At 39.9% G+C, this 19,697-nt stretch overlaps 1 protein-coding gene across 1 annotated transcript; it reads left to right on the forward strand.

Annotated features, from left to right (window-relative positions):
- The first annotated feature begins 397 nt into the window (after positions 1 to 397).
- On the forward strand, positions 398 to 16,948 carry LOC104577213 (3-ketoacyl-CoA thiolase, mitochondrial). The gene is made up of 9 exons (XM_088536309.1): positions 398 to 413; positions 4,168 to 4,292; positions 6,771 to 6,887; positions 8,291 to 8,438; positions 10,625 to 10,800; positions 11,742 to 11,871; positions 15,329 to 15,399; positions 16,009 to 16,163; positions 16,372 to 16,948. The coding sequence occupies exons 1-9, from the start codon at positions 398 to 400 to the stop codon at positions 16,454 to 16,456; spliced, it is 1,023 nt and encodes a 340-aa protein (XP_088392435.1). The 3' UTR covers positions 16,457 to 16,948.
- The last annotated feature ends 2,749 nt before the right edge of the window (positions 16,949 to 19,697 follow it).

The following is a 19,697-nucleotide window of genomic DNA, read 5'->3' on the forward strand; positions in this document are numbered from 1 at the left end:
GTGTGTGGGTGATTACTGGGACTACGGACTAACGATATATATTTTATACTTTAATATAGGATGAGGATGAAGTTGTGGGTGGACAGGCCCCCAGGTCCGCAGTTGCCAACCAAGGGCCACGTGCCGCCCTGCATTTCCGCAGCCGCCGATTCCCTGGAGTGCACGTCAGCTGTAGAAACAGAAGTCCGAGGAAAAACAAAAGAAGAGACAAAACCTGAAATCTAAAATAAAATAAAATCTAAAAAAAAATTACAAAAATAAAATACATTTTTTTCCGCTCTACCTACCCCTGGCACGGGTGCCTCTCAGCCCCTCCCGGCGGCGTGGCAAATTCGTGGCTGCAGACGCGCAGGCTGGCGGGGGCGTTGGCAGCAGAAGCAGCTGAGGGGGCGCGACCATGGCGCTCTTGAGGGGTGAGGCGCGACCCAGTGGAAACGGGAGGGAAATGGGTAGAAAGAGGAGGGAAAAGGGGAAAAAAAGGGGTCCCGGCTGCTCAGTGTGGCCGCGGGGAGGTGGCTGGTGGCTGTTCCGTGAAGGGAGGTGGCCTTAGTGCTGCGCTGTTGCGAGGTGTCGCCGTTGTGGGGTCGCTGGGGCGGGCAATTTAGATTAACATGGATGTGCATGTATGTCTGCTAATTAAACATGTCTACATGCAGAAACCTAGAAATTTCTATGTGTAAAGGTTCCTTTTTGAAGTTGGCTCTGCTGGCAACAATAGTGCAGGATAAAGTCCTTTTATAAGTTCTCCCAGTTCCTAAGTTTTCTGTGCTAAAAAATACTTGAGGCTCTAGGTGCTTTAAATTTTGTATCCCTTAAAAATAAGACATCTAACACCTACATAACTTACAGTACTTAATACCTACTTTATTGCCTAATTTGTTTTTAAAAAAATATGAAACTTACTGACATAGGGATTTTTTGTATTTTACAGTGTTCTGCTACTTCCCAGGTTGTTGAAGTAATAGCAGTTTCAGCAATGAAAGGCCATTTTGGCACTATTTCAGTAATTTTGTTTTGCTCTACAGAACTGGATGGTAGAGAGGGCAGCTTTGCCTCTATTTACTTATTTGATATTAGCTTTTAGTGTCTAATTCAGGATCTTTTCTCATATCTTGGCACTGTGCTTTTCATACACTGTTCTTGTGGCCTCATTTTTTTTGAGGTTAATGGTGGTTTTATAGATGTTTAAAATAGGATTTGACCAATATTTTCATGTGAAGTGTTGAGGAGTTAGGGAATATTTCAGTGCTACATAAGTAAATACATTAACTAACTAATGGCTGTAAACAAACTAACCCAGATTAACAGATGTCTTGAATCAAATGTATGGCAAGGATTCAGGGTGACCTTGCTCTGTAGCCCCCAAAGTTTCGAGTGCCGCTCTGTGTTCTTTTCATAGCAGTCTGCTCTCTGCTAGTGTGTATCAGCTTGGAAAATAGTGATGACCTTGGGAATCTTGAAGTGGTAATGGATGTGAAAGAGTCTCCTCCTCTTGGCCTTTCTTGCTGTCCTTTCATCCTTTCTTGCTCAGGACTTGAGCTACCCTTTGCCCCTCCTGATAGTCTGCTATTCCATGGAGGGAGTGGTGTTTGTAGATCTCTCTCCCATCAAGCAAAGTCAGACAGGCTCTTGAGTAATTCCCCTCGGGCAATAGCTTTGCGATCACTTAATTCAGCACAACTCAACACTAGAAGAGGTTGTGCTTGTTCCTCTGCCCCTGGTAGTTCAGCCTTTAGTCTGGAATTTCTGTTTTATTGATCTGCCAGAAAACAAATCTGACCACAGGAACTGATCTAAATGAAAATTAGCCTCTCTTTCTCCTGGTTCTAAATTAATTTTCAGCTACCTCAGTGGTCTGGATTAGTCTTTGGCCCGCAGTGCTGTTGCAGAGAAGCAGGCTGCAGTGAGCAGCCTGATGAAAGAGGGAGATTAAGTGCGAGCGTAAAAGGAAGGTGTAAAGTAAATTCCACCTCCAGACTGATTACAAAGCAACACTGTGTAGCTGATAAAGCAAATAACATAGATTGTTAGTCCGCAATCCCAGCAATCACCCGCACACTCAACCTGGTGGGTAAAAGGGCAAGCTTTATTAGCCGGCCGGCGACAGATCTCTTACAATGCCCGAGATCCGCGCCCGCCTGGGGAGAAGTTCGTGTTTTTATAGACAGCTGCAACTCCCTCATACGTTATTTTAGTTCTTCACGGCTGGTATCTTATCTCATGGTTGCAGCAAGAGCAGGGTGACTCAGCATAAGTAGCAAGCGGTGTTTATAGAAGCAGATGGCATGATTAGGTGCAACTTGCAACAAGAGCAGGAGGTGGTGTCCTGTTAGTTCTAGTTCTTGGTGTTTTCTGCCTGTGCTAAACTAATTCCGCGTAATCCGAACAGCAAGCTATTTTCACAAAAGCAAATGGCGAGATTAGGTACCTAGTCACCGCAACCTTATTAACCCCTTACATGGCCTCACTTTGCACAGGGTCCTACAAGATAACCAACCACCTAGCCAAAAAGGAGGAGAAAGTTTGATCTGTTCTTTGAGCTGTCCCACAGCAAAGCCTTGCAACCAGGAGATGGAGGGATAGGTATCAGTGGGAAGGAGGAGTGGAGAAAAGGAGGTGGGAGTGTTAAGGCCTATTTTGCTCCTGGGAAAGTAAAGTTAGAAACATGAGATAACCCTTATAGACCTAATGGATGAGAGCTAAAAAATTCTGACCTGACCTATAGATATATATTAAAAAAAAAAAAAAGAAGTGTTGATAATGTTTAATGAAGAAGTAAGCTTGAAATAAATAAAATACTTGTGGGGGTTCACAGATTGTGTCTGTTAGTAGTTTCCAGCCCACATGGTCTTTTGAGTGCATTCATTTTGTGTTTCAGATCCTAACATTGTATTCCTATCCTTGTCAGTGGAACAAGTGCGACCTTCACCCATTTGGAAAGGCTCCTTCTGTAACTCATGCAGTTTGGACTCCAAACACATGAGCAACAGAGGGGAGCATCCTCTCTCTGCCAAACTGGCCAAAGAGGTTGCATTGCATAGCTTGCAGAAAATGGCCTGAAAGCAACCCTATAGCATTCACAAGTAGTTTAAGGAACAGATGATTTCCTTTAGCTACACTTTTACATCCTTACATATCCCTATAGTGTTACTTAAAATAATTGTAGACGTTCTCATGGCAGCAGCAGGGAAGAAGGGGCAGGTGAGCTCTGCTGCTCAACTGGGCAAAAGTTCACAGACTGCCTCACGTGGCAGGGAGCTGCTGTGCCAGATAGTTAGGAGATCTTTGGTTTGTTTTAAAGACAACACTGAAATTCTTATGGGCTCTTCTGGCCAGCTCATTTATGCACATGCACCTTGCACAGGCTCTTCCTTTCTGCTGAAAGCTGCGTTTTCTCCTCAGAAACTGGAAGGCAGATGCTAAGACAGTTTAGATGATCTATATCAGTATGGAAGCATCACTATGCTTTTGATTATAGAATGTTTTTGCTCTGAAGTTAAAGGAATCAAAATTAAAAGGGATCTTAAATTTTACTCTGTGTGAAAACTATGTCAGTGTTTACATTTCAGAATATAAACCAGCAATTTGCTAATTTTCTGTAGGATGAGGGAACTTGTGTTTTCTAAAAGGCCTTTTGTGTTTTCTTCCTTAACCAACAGGTTATATCACAGTTGTCCATTATGGCATTTCATGAATCCCACTCTGATGCTTTTAGTACAGTAACACCAAAGTCCGTTGTGATATGGCAACCTGCTTTGTCTGCTGTATATTCAAACTATTTATTTTTTCCTTTTTTTTTTTCTTTTTCCCCAAACCTATTCTTGGAAAAGAGTTATTTCCAGCATCTTCTCAGCTTTTCCTTCTGACCACTGATTCTGCATACCTTCTCTGTCTAAAGTGCTGCTATAACCTGTGTCTTATCTTGAACTGTGTGGTGTTCAAGTTGTCTATATTTACAAAGCCTCTTGTGAATTATTTTTTTGAGGACAACTTGCTGATTTTATGCTTGGTTTAGTCGCTGTGTCTGCTTACCTGTACAAAACCTTTTGATAAATTCATTCTCTTTGCCACAGGTCTGTTCTGATAGCTGACATAAATACATATAAAGGAACTTAACTGTCCTCTCCTCCATTCCACACATATGGATAATCCTTGCTCGTGTTGCAGGTGTGTTCATTGTTGCAGCAAAGCGAAATTCCTTTGGCACCTATGGAGGTTTGCTGAAGGACTTCACAGCCATAGACCTGGCAGAACACGCTGCCCGGGCAGCGCTGGCGGCTGGCTGGCGGCTGGCAAGGTCTCTCCTGAGATCGTTGACAGCGTCATTGTTGGCAATGTCGTGCAGGTTGGTGACATGGAAAATGTGCTGGTCGTTGATTATTTCAGACAACTATTTCAGTGTAATTCTATAGATAATCACTTCTGATTTGCAGCCAAGAGATGAAAATGGAATGAATAAGCATTCATAGTGTAGTGTTTCCTGTTCATATTTAGAGGACTTAAATTTGTGGGACTTGATTTGTGACATTACTGAAGCAAGACTTCCTTTTTTAGTTCCTCATAGCCAGCTTAAAACAGGACAAGCTGATCTTCTCTAAAATGTGGATTCAGTAAACCTTGAGTGACTAATCCATGGTACGTTTTTCCTATTTTAATGACCTGAGCTGTGTAACATAATGAACAGTGAGTTGTCACTGGGTTGTATAAATCCTCTTCTTTCTGGAGACTTAACTGGTTTGAGCCCATTTCCATTGAGTTTTCTCTATAGATTTTTTTAAGTGAATATAATTGTACTTTGATCTTGAAGGATACATGTCTTGACTGGCAGAAGCATTTGGGGAATTGTGTCTTTCTCAGGGAGTTTGTGATGTAGATGCAATTGAATGCATTGTGCCAGCATTGCAAAACTGCAATTATCCACGTATCTAGATCAGAGGCTTTGTTTTAGGCAAGAAAGCCAAGAGTGTTTTTCTGTTTTGTTTTGTTTTTTGACTTCACCATATTAGGTACTGATATATTGCTTGTGGTGTTTACTGTGTTAAAGGTGCAGAAGAAACAAATATGTGAGAAATTTCACAATAAAACAACAAACATGTTGTGTTCCTTCTTAAGAACTTTCAGCCAAAAAGGTAGCTTTTGTTTTCTTTTTACAGATACCGGCTGAGCTTCCTTTATTCAACTTTTTTGTTTGTTTGTTTTGTAAGAATTATTTGTGGTCTAGAATAGCAGACTAACTGCTGCATTCAGGTCTCATGTAAAGTTTTCACATAAAGAATAACATTTTTGCTAATAAAAATATATCTTGGGTTACACTTTTCTTCTGAACTTGCATTTCAGCTAGCTTTGTGCTCAGAACAATGTCTTAATAATATATGTTAGCTTAGGCCATGATCTTGTGGAGCAATTTTCTGTTTGGTAAAGATCCATAACAAGCCTTTAGCAGGATGGTTGTAATTCAGTCTTTTGGGCTGTTCCTGTACTCTAGTCAGTCATGTGCTGACTCAGCAGTCGGAATGCAGCTGCCACATCAGTTTTGTTTTATCCCATGATGACTTGTGGCTTATTAAAGGAATGGATCTAAAACAGACTCATCTGTTTATGGTACAAATAGAAGGGTGATATAACTATCTTTGAAAAGTTTTGGAGGAATTAGATTTTGCCGTTAGAACAGAGCAACATATATTAAAATATCATATATATAAAATTTCACAAAGTGGAGATGAAGCAACAGTGGTGTCTTTCCTCATTGCCTGTTTTTGGAGGGCCTATCCTGTTAACCTGAGCAGTTTTAATTTACCTTGATATAGTTGTTGCTTACTAGTCCACATCTGGTCTTTTGTCATCCCACTGTGTCTGAACTGATTTGAAATTAAGGGATAAGGAAAACATAAGATATTGTTAAGTCACTGATTTCAGAATCTTTCCAGCTGCAGTACCTTTTTTCCGCATTATGTCTGGCTCTTAGAGTTTCTTTCAAATGTGTGTTTAGACATTGGCCTTTGATCATACAGGGAGATGTTTTCTGAAATGAGTGAGTGCTTCTTATGAGTAGTAGAATTGCTATTGAGCATAGAACTCTCTCTTATCAGTGATTCAATCACAACATTTGGACTTTTGCACAAGGCTTTTACTTTCCAAAGAGATACAAACAAGGAAGGAGTATTTTGAACTGCCAGGACATGCGTTTAGGGGACAGTGATATGGCAGTGATGAATTAGTGTGTAATTTTTTTTTCTGACAATTCAATTGACTAATCTTTTCTAAAACAATGTTTCATTTTTTAGAATCATAGGGCCCAGTTTCAGATTTTGAGGTTTGATTTCTATTCCTTCTGAGGGGATTGCAGGTGGAGAGGAAACAGATCCCCCCCAAAAACAAAAAAACAAAACAAAACAAAAAACTAATATTTGGTTTTATTGTACCAATGCTGTATTGGTTTATTAAAAAAAAAAAAAAAAAAGAGGCCAAATGTCTTTTAACCCAACCATACAAGCATGGCAATACATGTATTGGCTTTCTTCCTTAGTCCTTTCACAGGCAGGTACCCTTGTTCTCTTCCTCCTCTCATGGGTATAATCCTACTGCATTGACAGCTAGGTGAATGAGCACATATTAAAGGTGGCAGAACCCCCTCTTATTAGAGGGTTAGACCCTTCATAAATGTATGCATAAATAAGCATGAATTCATTCTGTGTGTGGCTTTGCAGGTGACAAAGTGCTTTTTTAAAGCAGTTGTTACTGCTGGATCTGTTTTGTTTTTGTGTTAACAGGAAATCTGTCTTAATGACTCAGAAGTGGTTCTGTGTGGTGGAGCTGAAAATATGAGCCAGTCTCCTTATGCTGTTCGAAAGATTCAGTTTGTAACCAAATTAGGAATAGATATCAAGGTTTAATATTGTCTTCTTTTTCCTGTGAATGAAGTCATGTTTACAGAGCAACAGAAGTACTGGACACATAGACGCTATAGTCTTGCAAATGAAATCATTGGCAATAGATCCAAATTCAGTTGTTCAAAGCATTTATCAAGTATTCAGACATTAAAAAAGCAGTTATGGTAATTTTTGTTAAGAATACCAGTTTTCTAGCATTTTCAAAAATATATGTGAATTTGTGCAAACTGTATATGAACTCCTGTCCCCTGTGAAATGTGTCATTAAACTCCTGCATACAAAGCTTAATTCACTTGGTATATCCCATCAAAGTAGTGTATATATAACATAAAATCTTCTCTGTTGTCAGAGGGTGAGAGAGAGAGACACATAAAGAGCTTAGGTAAAGCTAGTAAGGCTAGCAATGGAGCATTAGAGAACACATATGCCTCCAAGTTGTAAGCATCTTTCAATTTAAGCCTGAAAAACTGAAGTTAAATCTATTGACAGAGAAATTTTTCTAACAGTTTCTTCTGAAGAAGAATTCTCAGTGAATACAGTGGAAAATTTGCAGAAGGAAGCACTTCTGCTGTGATAATTACTGTTTACTCAGCAGGTGTTAACCAAATCAAATTCTTAATTTAGGATCTTTAAATATTTCAGCTTTTTTTTTTTTTTCTCTTTCCTCTGCACAGTTTTTACACTGTGAAATACATTAGACTGCCCTTCCTGTGAATCCTCTGTGGCACTGTGACAGCCTCAGTCTTTGCAGAAAGCCCCTTGCAAAGTTGCTGGTTGCACTCAGTTTCCACAGGTGTCCTTATCATGAAGATAATTGAATTACACAGTTACAGGTGTAAGAGTGATTGATCTTGCAGAATTGTACTTGTCAGAGACAAATGAGGAACACCTAGCTGGACTTCTTGGGCTTGCCTTTATTAGGTTATTTGAAGTTAAGTTTAGCTATTTTCTCACCTGAGACCTTTTACCCGCAGAAAGTTTTAACTCAAGTGTGGTGGAGATTTTAACTGGCATTAGAGGAAGAGCCAGAGTCAATAATTTGCTGTGATTTTTCACACTTCCTCACTGTTCATTCTTGCTATGAGATACGTTTTCTCATAGCTCATTAGTAAATAATTCATATAGCAATAAAATACACTGAAAAACTAAAAATCACAGGCTTTTCCCTAACCACTTACGGTGATAATATAAATGAAAGGAGCTGTGCTAGGACAAGACATAGAGTAATTAAAATAACACACAAGGTCTTGCATGCACCTTTGCTTTGTATTTGTTCTAATTAAAATATCTGTAGGTAACCTGACTTAAACTGACATTGGTTTCCAAGAGGTTAGTGAGTAATTTAAAGCTATTAATGTTAAAATTGCACTGCATAATAATTTTAATTATGTCCAATGCAGATGGAAGACACATTGTGGTCAGCTGTGAATGACACACACATTAAAACACCTATGGGAGTTACAACTGAAAATCTGGCAGTAAAATACAACATTACAGGGGAGGACTGTGACCAATACGCAATGAAAACACAACAGAGATGCAAAGCTGGTTAGTAAATCCAGGAATGGAATGTTACATGATATCAATTTCCAATCTGTTTAGCTAAGAATATCAATTCAAAATATATTAATTTGTCTGTAGCTCATACACTGCTTGATTTTTGTAATTTTGAAATCCTTTAGTGTGTGGTCTTTCAGTTTCCTCAATAAAACACACGACTATAGACATCAAAGATTGTTAAGATGGTAGTAGCAGTGCCACATCACAGGTCTGTTCTTCAGATGTTGGACTAAATGGAGCTCCTTCAGTGGTGGGAAGGCAAGAGGCCATCACGTGCTTCTAAACACTTTGGAGAGTTATTTAAAGCAATAGGCAGCAAAATTTTATTGTGGTTAAATGTATGCGATCTTATTCAGTAAATTTACTGATTTTTGTGATACCAGCTACCGCTGTGTAAAGTAGCAAAGTCAGCTGTAAAACCTCTGGCAGGCATTCTCTTTTCTCTTAGTATTTTACTGGGCATATATATACCAACAGTAATACTAACTTGTGTTCCTGCTGCTCTCTGGCTACTGTCTGTTGCTCTCTGAGCTTCATTTCAGTTTTTCAGACTGTAAGATTAGTATCATTTTCTATCTTTGGAAACATTGTAAAGTTTAACAAGACGTCCAATGGATGTTGCTTTTGAAAGCATTAATGTTCATGCAGTTTTCTATGCTAGGCTATATGCTGCCTTAATCTCGGTATCCTGTAAGGGTATATTCCCTTTGTTCTACCCAAACAGGAACGTTGTTCCCCTATTTGGTGGTAGTTGTATGTTGCTGGTAGGTGTGATGCCACACTCTCCTGTAAGAAGTCAGTATTGTTCCCCCTTTTTGTTTCATTTTCAGCCAGGCAAACTGCATTTTACTTTGAACACAAAAGGGTTGCAAAAGTTATTATATGAATTGAGTGTTTTCCTGTTTTGCAAAGTCTACTGAGGAGTCAGATGTAGTCCCAAGGCATTAAAATAGTGCATCTTGCAGAACCTTTCTCTATTTCCTGAATAAAGAGATTTAAAAAGGCAAAAAAGTAACATTTTAAAATTTAAAGTTGTTCTGTATACACAGACAGGCGCATTTTGGATGGTCTAGTGTATGTAGTTGTTTTGTTTTACTGGCTGTATCAATAACTAATCATTTGTTTACAAGAATGTTATAAACGCAGCAGACAAGTGATTGACTTTGAAGCCTTTCTGTTGAAAACATAAGTGTATTTTGGTTTGAGTTATTTGGCTGGGACCTTGTCTTTAAACATGGATGGTTTCTACGGATAAAGGCATCATTAAATTATGGCGACATAAACAGTATGGTTTACTGGCCATAAACCAGTAGAACACCTAGTGCCTTCCTGGGACTTCCATGTTTATAAGATGCAAGGATCTAAGTATACTTTTAGATTATGAGTGCTTTTTAATGGCTGCTGCTCTTCAAGGTAGATTTTATATTTTTTCAGTGGATACAATAGTGCCACTTGTAACTTTTATTAATCACCTACAAATCTGTGGCTTCCCCTGCTGATCTTGATAACTAATTCCTGCCAAGAAAAGGAAGCTTTTGCTTCTTTCTTTTTTTTGCATGTAATTTTTACCATTTAAACTTGCTGCCTCTTATGGGCATCTTAAATACCTGCAGTATCTTGAATTGTCCCAGGCTGTTTAGGCAGCTGATTCCTATGCTAAGATTCTGACTTGGAATGCCAAAGCCTTTGGAGGAGCAGCTAGGCCTGGATTTTTAGCTGATGTACAGTAGCTTATGCCAGTTATCAGTAGAGAAGATGTGGCTCAGTATTTTTTCCCCCTTCCTGTCCAAGTGAAATTTGTACCTTCTTGGTCCTTTGATAAAATGCAGAATAATAGAATAAAACAAAATCACAGAGGTTTGTAGCAAATATAAATCTAGTGGTTAAAAAAATGTCAGTTATTTAAACCTGAAATAGCACTGTAATATTAGAGATTTTTTTCAGATAATTTTCAGAGTGGTTTCATATGGCTTATACCCAGTTTCTAAAAAAACAAACTGTAAAACCCCAAATAATAGTCTTTTTAAACAAAATAATAGAAGTATGAAAAGAACTGTTCCTGAACTCCTGGTTCAAGTAGAGGGAAACTTGTATATACATGAAAATGAGATTCTGGGCAATCATCCACTACTATTTTTATCACAAGTCTTTTACTTTCCTTTTTGTGGTCATAGCTTCCGATGCTGGTTACTTCAATGAGGAGATGGCACCAATTGAAGTGAAAACAAAAAAAGGGAAAGAAAGCATGCAAAAGGATGAGCACCCACAGCCCCAGACTACACTGGAACAACTGGCAAAACTCCCAACTGTCTTTAAGAAGGATGGAACAGTCACTGCTGGGAATGCTTCAGTGAGTATGTCGAAGTCTTGGATTGCAAGGTGTCACCTCTGAGGTTCTCCAGGCTTGTTATTAGTGTACTTCTCCCTTCCTGAGCAATTTCTAGCTGTCAGAGTTGTCTTTTGCCAGGAGTGCTTCCTAATTTTGCCACTGAATTGCAGCACACAGCTTGCCCCTGGATGACTATTCCAGCCCCTGGATGCTGAGGGATCCTTCAGCCTGCTCCTGTGTCCTAAAATACTTTGTAGTGTCACTGTCCTTTTGTCAAGACATCCACATTTTTTTTCATCAGCTTTGAATATATATGTAATTGATGTCTGCTGTGGCTGTGTAGGACTCTGCTGGAATTAGCTATTCTTTCCTTTAGGGGTTACTGAACATTCACTTTACAAATCACTTATGTGTTTCCTGGGCATATTGCTGCTCAGCTTTGTACCACAGCTAGTATCCCCTGTGGTCCTAAACACATTTTTCTCCTACTTAGGGTAGACCAGGAGTTTAGCAGCATGTCAGTAGGGGCTGTTCCCTTTACAAGCATTATCTTAATCAGTTAATTGATGGGTTTGGGGTTATAGTCTGAATGCCTGCCTAAAATAGCTGGTAGCCCCACTAAGAACTGGTGTCTGAAAACTGACTTTTAATTTTAAAACATGTACATTATTCAATATCAGCAGTGTCTTTGCAAGTCTACCAAATGATGTTTCCAGTGCAAGGGAGACTTTAGTAGGAAAAAAAGTGGTTTACTTTTCTAAAATATTTAAATTAAGTAAACATCTGTACTTACCTTTGTTTCACAGTCCACAGAGTAGGAGAAGTTTATGGATTGTTTTCTTAATAAAATAATACAGCTGCGTATTAAAAATTAATAACAACTGCTTGATTCCATTTTAAGAGGAGCATACTTAGTTTAAAGTGCTTTTTCCACTAAGAATGCTTTTCTCTTTTATTCCAAGGGTGTGTGTGATGGCAGTGGAGCAATCATCATTGCCAGTGAATCAGCACTTAAAAAGCACAGTCTCACTCCACTGGCAAGGATAGTAGCTTATCATGCATCTGGCTGTGACCCTAACATAATGGGCATTGGTAAGCTGAAATTTTTTTGTGAAGTATTCTTGTGTTGAGCATTATAAGGGAAAGAAAGGGAGGCCACAGTGTGCTGAGTCTGGTAGCTCTGTGTGCAATGTTGCAGTTTGAAAGCCGTAGCGGTAGTGGTGGTGGTGGAGGGAAGGAGATATCAAATCAATATCGGATTCACAAACAGTCGGTGGACCATAGGTCCGATCACCTTCCTAGGAGCGAATCGAGTTCCCAAATAGTGTGATCAACTATAAGCTCGACTCTGGCAGTATCGGATTCACGAACAGTCTGTCAACTGTAGGTCCGATCGCCTCCCCCCAAACAAGTAGTCGAGTTCACAAACAGTATGATTTATTCAAATGCAACATTTACAAAGCAGGTTTCGGATGTCAGTACAGGAAATTCTCTACTACAGCGTGGGGTTTTAGCTAGCTCTGATGTACAAATGTGCAATCATCACTCACCCCAGAAGATGGGAGAGGGCTCTCGATCTCGAGTCTCCTCAGGCAGCGCGCCAGTCTGAGGGGAGGAAAGGGGGATCAGCCTGTCAACTGATCCAAGAGTTACGATGGATTCTTCCTCCCTCACTTCTTAGTCTCCTCAGGCAGCGTCCCAGCACGAGGGGAGGGAAGGGGGATCAGCCTGTCGACTGACCCAGGAGTTATGATGGTTTCTTCCCTCCTCCTTTTCATCCTTAGTTCACCTTTTATACTTTTCTTTACATTCAGGTGGAGCTTGAGTGACTAGAGTCATACTTAATATTGTTATTGATTGGGGAAAAAGTTTCTTGCTTTCATTTAAAGGTACAGTCAATCAAAAAATCTAGAGCGCATGCTCAGTGAGGGGTGGTCGTACCTCGGAGGCGGGTAACTTTTGGGATGGAGGTGTGGTTTTCACATTATAATGAGCAAAGTTCAAGCAAAGTTCATCTGAAAGGAGTGATTTGCCACCTTTGCTGGCTCAGCACCGGACATGTTATCGTATATCTCCCATTGGACAGCCACTGTGCGGCTTATCAGCGGCCCAGCACAGGGAGTGCAACAGAGTTTGGCCGCGGTGTCTTCACTCTGCTCCATCCTCCATTACTCCCCTTTGCAGCTGCGAGGAGGGCAGATTGTGTTGCCTAGGGAACTGTGGAGGAGCAGAGTCCTTGCATACCAACCATCCTGGAAGTGGCAACTGTGTATCACCCCAAGCAAGCTTTTGTTATGCCAAAACTTTGGTTAGGCCCTAGTTTTCCTCTCAGTTCCTGCTTTCAAACAATTCTTCCACAAACAATTCTTCCACACTGACAGAGAATTACTTCAGAGACACTGTCCATCTCACTCTTATTAGTGTGATTTTTACCACAGGGCACTACGTAATTTGGCGTATAGGATATGTGCAATGCCTGACCTGTAGGTGTTAACACTGAGTTACTGACCTATCCTCTCTGCTATGCACCATTTTTTTCCTTACCCTCTGTGTTACTCAGTAAGTCAAAGAATTGGGGCTCTTCCAATGTTTTTAAAGACTATTTTCTCCTGCAATTTACCTGAGTTTTCCAGAAGCTTTAAATCCCATTATATATGTATAACTTTGAGTTGTCTTTCTCACTTCTTGCTGTGAGAGTACTGACTATGTGCATCCCTTTCAACTGCTACTCAGTTGTGCAGCAAAGAATGGATTCCAGTAAACAACTTGAGGTGTTATTTTGGAGAATCAACTGCTTTTTTCATTAGCCCCGTATTTTATGCTTTCTAATCAAGCTGTTAAGTGCAAATGAACCCTCAAAGCTGGTCCAGATACCCCAGGATTTTTGCCCTATTTTCAGTTTGTAGACAGCATTGTATGCCAGCATTTCTTTTCTCTTCTGCCAGAGAAGCGATTGTTGACTGGTTTCATGTGGCTGTGGAAATGCAAATGAAGCTTTGTCAGATTTGCTTTCTTGTTCAGCCAATCCTACTAACCCAGCTCTTCAAGCAAATGTAGAGAAAGGGTTTTTCTCCCCAGATTTCATGCTTCTGTTGTGCGTTCCAAACTAGCCCATTCTTCCCAGGTCAGGCAACTCTTTTAGCCTGTTTAAAAACTTCATAAATCACATGGAGAAATGGTTAGTATCGCAATTCTTAAACACCACAGCTTGTCTGCAGCTACTCAAAGAGCCCAAATGAGATTCATAGACATGGCCAAAATGGATCTGAGAACAGAGGAGTTTAGAGTGAGCAACTGCCCTGTCACATATGGATAGTTTTAGGGAGTCCTTCCTCACGGTTTCTGGTGAGAGAATTCATTAGCTTAAAAAGTCTCCTTAATGGTCTGTATATTTTCTATATGAGATCCTGTCATTACTGTCACACATACAGGTGTGCGCAAATTAGTATATAACAAGATACATAAAGGGTCTAGTGTTAAGCCTGTATCTTTCTAATGATCCACTGAACTTTGAACTGGGCCCTTTCATCTCTCAAATTTTCACAGAATCACAGAATGGTTGAGGTTGGAAGGGCCCTCTAGAGATTGCCTAGTCCAGCTCCCCCTGCTCCAGCAGGGACACCTAAAGCATTTCCTGTCTCTTTGGTCACTTCCTTGTTTTTATTCTTTTCATTTTTGAGTTATCAGCACCATTTTGGGTACTGAGATGCTTGAATAGCATTTTAGAATTGTTTTCATTCCTTGCTTGAGCAGGGGGGGTTGGACTAGACGTTCTCTAGAAGTCCCTTCCAACCTCAGCCATTCTGCGATTCATTTGTTTTATGATTAGCTCCTATCTAACATCATGATATCTTTGTCCTGCAGGTGAATAGTTAAGTAGCCCTTTCAATGTCTCTTTAAGTGTCTCTTTCATTAGGTAGCTCTGCTTTGAGAATGAACTCCCCTAGTGAATTAGATAAATTTGCAGATATCGGCTTTCTTCCAGAGAATAACTTTATTACCCAACTCAGTAATATTATCCAAAAACGTTAGTGATTTCAGATGGTTGGTTTGATCTGGGTCAAAGGAATTTATTTGTTTATTTTTTAACTAAAAGACTTATGGGTAAGTTGTATTTAAAACACCAAATCAGTAATCCCCATAAGGTAAACATACTCCACCAATCTTCAGAAATCCTGCCTTTTTGTTTTTATTTTGTTTATCTGGAGGTAGCAAGTGGTAGAGGCTGAGGCAGACTCTTGGAGAGGAGAATACCTCAGAAGAGTCTTGAGATCGTTTTAGTGACTGTCAGTCCTCTTGATTTGAAAGTTATGTGTTTACCAACCTAGCTGTGCAGCAATAATGACACTTCTAATCTCCCTGTCACTGTGTGGAGGAAGATGAGAGCGATGTAGGAGTTTTCTTCCCACCTAATAAAGCAGGTGATCGGCATATCCAGAATTCATTGGTGCAGTTAGGGGTTATGAGCTAGGTATGAGGCTATGCTATGAATGACATTTTTCAAAGCCTTTTCCTTTTTTTATTAATTGTGCATACATTTCCCAAATAGGCCCTGTACCTGCAATTACTGAAGTCCTGAAGAAGGCAGGACTGACCCTGAAGGACATGGATTTAGTGGAGGTAAGGAGGTTAACAGGAACAGGGAGGCTACTGTTGGCCTTTTGAGCAGGAACATTCCCCTTGCAATGTGCAGCCTGTCATCACGAGGTGGGTGTTTCTGCATGCCCAGAGCTTGCTTGTCCTGACTTGCATCCCTGCCCTCTGTTCAGCTGATTTCTTCCATGCAGTTGCATGGGCAGCACAAAGATATGAGACACATGGAAACTGAAAATCATTTGATAGCAAAACAGAAAGTATCCTCAGGTGACATATGGTTACTCTGTTGGCTGGATTGTTAGTGTTTTAAGTTAGTCGAAACACTCCATTTGTGAACAATGCCATTTTTTCACTAGAAAAGTAGGCTCTTCACAAACACACTGCATCAGAATATATCACACCTTTTCTATAAAATACGCTGCATATTCGCACTGTGTCGAGGATTTGAACTTACAGTGAGTTGGAGTGGCAGTTTTTACATGTCTGAATACACTTTTAAAAACACAGGATTTAGTATTTTTTACTTAAAACATCCAGAAGTGCACCTCATTCATCCTTGTATGCAAACATGCTGCCGAAAGCTACTGTTGAAAATCAAGCATAAACAGTTGCGTCATTTCCATGGTGTTTTAGGTGAATAAGGCATTTGTGCCCCAGTACCTGGCAGTTGAAAAAGTCTTGGGCCTTGACTCAGAAAAAACTAATGTCAACGGAGGTGCCATTGCAATTGTTCATCCTTTGGGTGCTTCAGGATCACGGATCACAGCTCATCTGGTTTATGAATTAAGGTGTGTACACAGTTTTTCTACAGAAATATTTCAACGTCAGTTCAGGCTTTATAATACTTCCTCAAAAAATGAAGATTTTACGTATTTTGAAACCCCATCTTTAACTGTACATTTGAATAGTTGATATCTCATGATTTTATGAAAGGGAAGTAGCTCTGCTATGGTCTTATAAACACAGTTCACTTTTGCTGTTACTTTTTCTGTGTAGGCGTCGTGGTGGGAAATACGCAGTTGGGTCAGCTTGCATTGGAGGTGGACAAGGCATTGCTGTCGTCATTGAGAACACAGCCTGAGAGGTTCTGGAGACTTCAGTGGTGCACAGATTTGTAATTCCTCCCCCCAAAAAGATTCCTGTTGTGAAGATAAAGCCTCACTACCTCCCCTTCATTTGGTGCCATTCCTGCAAGGTGAAGGAATGGCTGAGAAGTCTGACTTCTGAAAAAGAAAACTTTGTTTCTCTAACCAAATAAAGTGTAAAGCCAATATAACCTTACACTGATGAAATAAATAGTTTCTAAAAACCTCTTTTCAATCAATGTTAATGTATTTCTGTAGGCAAAAATCTTTTAATTTCCTGAGGAAAATGCCTGTCAATCTTTCACCAAGCCTGCCTTAAAATAGCAGTATAGCTTTTTAAGCAAGTATTGCTTTAACTTTTCTTCTCTCAACTACTTCTGCTGCCTCATACATGTACCTCTTTTGCCATCAAGAAAGGTGAAAATTTAATTGTAGACCTTCCGAAATATGCACTGATTGTAGATTCATAATCTACAAATAATGGTAGATTATGTACATTGTAACTTGTACCCTGCTGCTTTGCAGGGGAAAGAAAACGTGAGAAAACTAAATTTTCCATTGTGCCTTCAAAAGAACAATACATGGAAGTTAAAAAAAAAAAAAAAAAAGAGCCTGCTGGTTTTCTTAAAAACACGAATTACTGTGAGAATTGTTAGTCAATAATTGTTTTTTGAGATGCTGCTTTTCCTGGCTGAGGAGTAACTGGTGTTTACTAGGTAATTTGTGGAGAACTGAGAAATCTGTGAGCCTTCCAAGGCAGAGTGCGCTGCATGCAACTAGTGCTGTATGCAACTAGTGCTGCCACTCATTTCTTAACTTCTTACAGTATTGTCCTTATCTCTTGGGTCACCTAACATTTCCCATAGCCTGTCCTGTGCTTTGTGGGCTAGAATAGTAGCAAAGACTTAATCTGCACTATGATTTTTTTTTTCTTATCCTCTATTCCCACCAAAATACTGTTTCACTGCAGCTTGTTCCTGCCACTCTGCTGGCACAAGCTGTGAGGATTGTGAAAGAAGTCATTCAAAACCAGACTGTCCAGCTTTGCAGGAAATTCAGGATATAGCAAGTATTGTTAGAATTAGTTGAAGTGTGCTGATCCCTCTTTCTGGAATTTCCTGCAGACACAGCGTATTTAATATTTTCAGAGATCTGTTCAGTTTTTGCAAGACCTCTTCCCTGAGGAGCAACGGTTTTTTTCAGAGCTCATCACAGTGTAGGTACAGTAAATAATAGGCCCCTTCATACACTTTATTTTGCACCCAACATTTTATTTTCCCTCTTTATTACTCAGTGTTTCGAGATGTGCCTTTAATTCCAGCCATGACAGCTGAATTTGATCATCCTGAATAATTATGTATTTTCTGCAAAAAGCATCATGATGTTCACTTCTTTTTTCCAGGCAGCTTATTAATGTTATCAGCACAGATGATTGCACATCCTGCTAGTTACCTCTCTTTACTTATACATCATTCCAAGGTATGTTCTCCTGTTTCCCAGCTATATATAACATATACAATAGTAGTTGTAGAATTAATATTACACTTTAGGAAATGAAGAAAACTTGCTGACGCTAGTTTGTATTGGAGAAATTAAACAGTGTCCTAGAAGGAGCAGAAGATAAGGAAGATTTAAGGGGAAAACTTATTTGTCGGGTGTCCCAAGTTTGTACGTTATATTCAGGTTCAGGACTATTCTTTATTTTTTATGAGTAAGCTGTATTATACAATATAAGGAAAATGCTATTTTTTTTTCTGAAATATATGAGAAGAGAAAACACTTGTAGAAGGTATTCACTATACTTGGAAAGCTTTCTAAATTTGCTCATAAATGTAGTTCAACTTTCTACCGCAGGGAGGTGCATTTTAGACGCCTTACAGCTCTGGGCCCGGTTAACTTTGAATCTGAATTACCCAAAATTTCAGGTCCAACTTTTTCCTTTAGTGAGTTTCAAATAGGCAGGTGCTGATACACCAGTTCAAACCCTACAGTGAATTTCCAGTGAATTAGATATTGCATTTGCAGTTTTACGGAGTGGATTCCAACCACAATTGGAGAGGACTCGTTCAACAAGATGATGAACGAAGTGATGAACCTGACTGAAGATGAAGAGAGCAGATTATGTCTTTCCTTTATCCAGAAAATGACCTTATTAAACCTTAGCCCTAAGCAGTCATATAGGAGAGAGATGGAAAAAAGCAGGGAGCTCTGATGGGGCAGACTTACCTGATGCCCTGATTTTTGGATTACAAATTAGCAGTTGTGTTTTGCTGCTGGTGGGAAGGCCAATACAGATGTGGAGGCTGTGAAATACATATGTGATTGCTGGTCTGGGTTTTATAGCAGATAGTATTTCTCATGAAAACTGAGCTGAGAAAATGGAGAAATAACCTTTTCCTAAGAAAGGGTTCCTTTTCCTAAGAAAAGGTTATTTCTGCTCTGCATAGTACCATAGAGGGAGGGAGGAGGTGGAGGGCTATGGGAAAACACAACTGCAAGCCTAAAAATAGACACAGAGTCATTTCAGAGCCAATCACACCCAAGGAATTTGCAATATGTTGCTACCACCAGTGTAATTCCAGTCTAAGTTACCAGCTTGTGAGATGTGAAGAATTTCATTGTGACTCTGTCCTGGGGAGACAAGAGTAGAGTCAGTGACTCCACCAGTGCACATGTGATAGAGGAGAATTATCTCGGGGCTCCTCCCATGTAGGGATGTTCTCTTTTTTTCTTCCTTAATTCCCTTTTCTCCCCTTGTTCCCAGGTTGCTCAGACACTGGTGCAATTAGGCAGCACAGCCTTCTGAGACAGCTCGAGCTAGAAAGATCGCTAGATGTGCCGGTGTTGGAATGAGCCTCTCCAGGAGATTATTGCAGATTTGGTGAAATCATCATTATACCCCAGCCTAATTCTCAAGGCCTGTTGCTAGAAGCAGGGTTTTTATGTGTTAGGAGATTCTATGATTTGGTTTGAAGTTGTACGTGGGCCCCTGTCATTCTCTCATATCCCCCACTCATGGATCTGAGGAACATCTGCACAGCAATAAGTAAGGGAGATTTGAAAAGCAAATTGCATCAGAAAAAAAGATGTTCTTGGAGCTTCAAACCATTCCTTTCTCTCTTCATCGCTGTCCTGGTCCATCTTCTAACTCAATGGAGATGCCAAGGGCTGAATTGCAAATCTTCTCCCTCCTAGCTCTTGCCCACCACATGGAGAAGGCCATGGTGTGATGAGCAC

Source organism: Tinamus guttatus, unplaced genomic scaffold, assembly GCF_059628265.1.
Source record: "Tinamus guttatus ecotype Peru unplaced genomic scaffold, ASM5962826v1 Tinamus_guttatus_pri_ptg000656l, whole genome shotgun sequence".
Lineage (NCBI taxonomy): Eukaryota > Metazoa > Chordata > Aves > Tinamiformes > Tinamidae > Tinamus > Tinamus guttatus.

What these genes read in the sequence shown, in the direction of transcription:
- LOC104577213 (XM_088536309.1), top strand. An exon ending in AGGACATGGATTTAGTGGAG is followed by an intron (nt 15,400 to 16,008) that starts GTAAGGAGGTTA and finishes ATGGTGTTTTAG; the next exon opens with GTGAATAAGGCATTTGTGCC. An exon ending in CATCTGGTTTATGAATTAAG is followed by an intron (nt 16,164 to 16,371) that starts GTGTGTACACAG and finishes TTTTCTGTGTAG; the next exon opens with GCGTCGTGGTGGGAAATACG.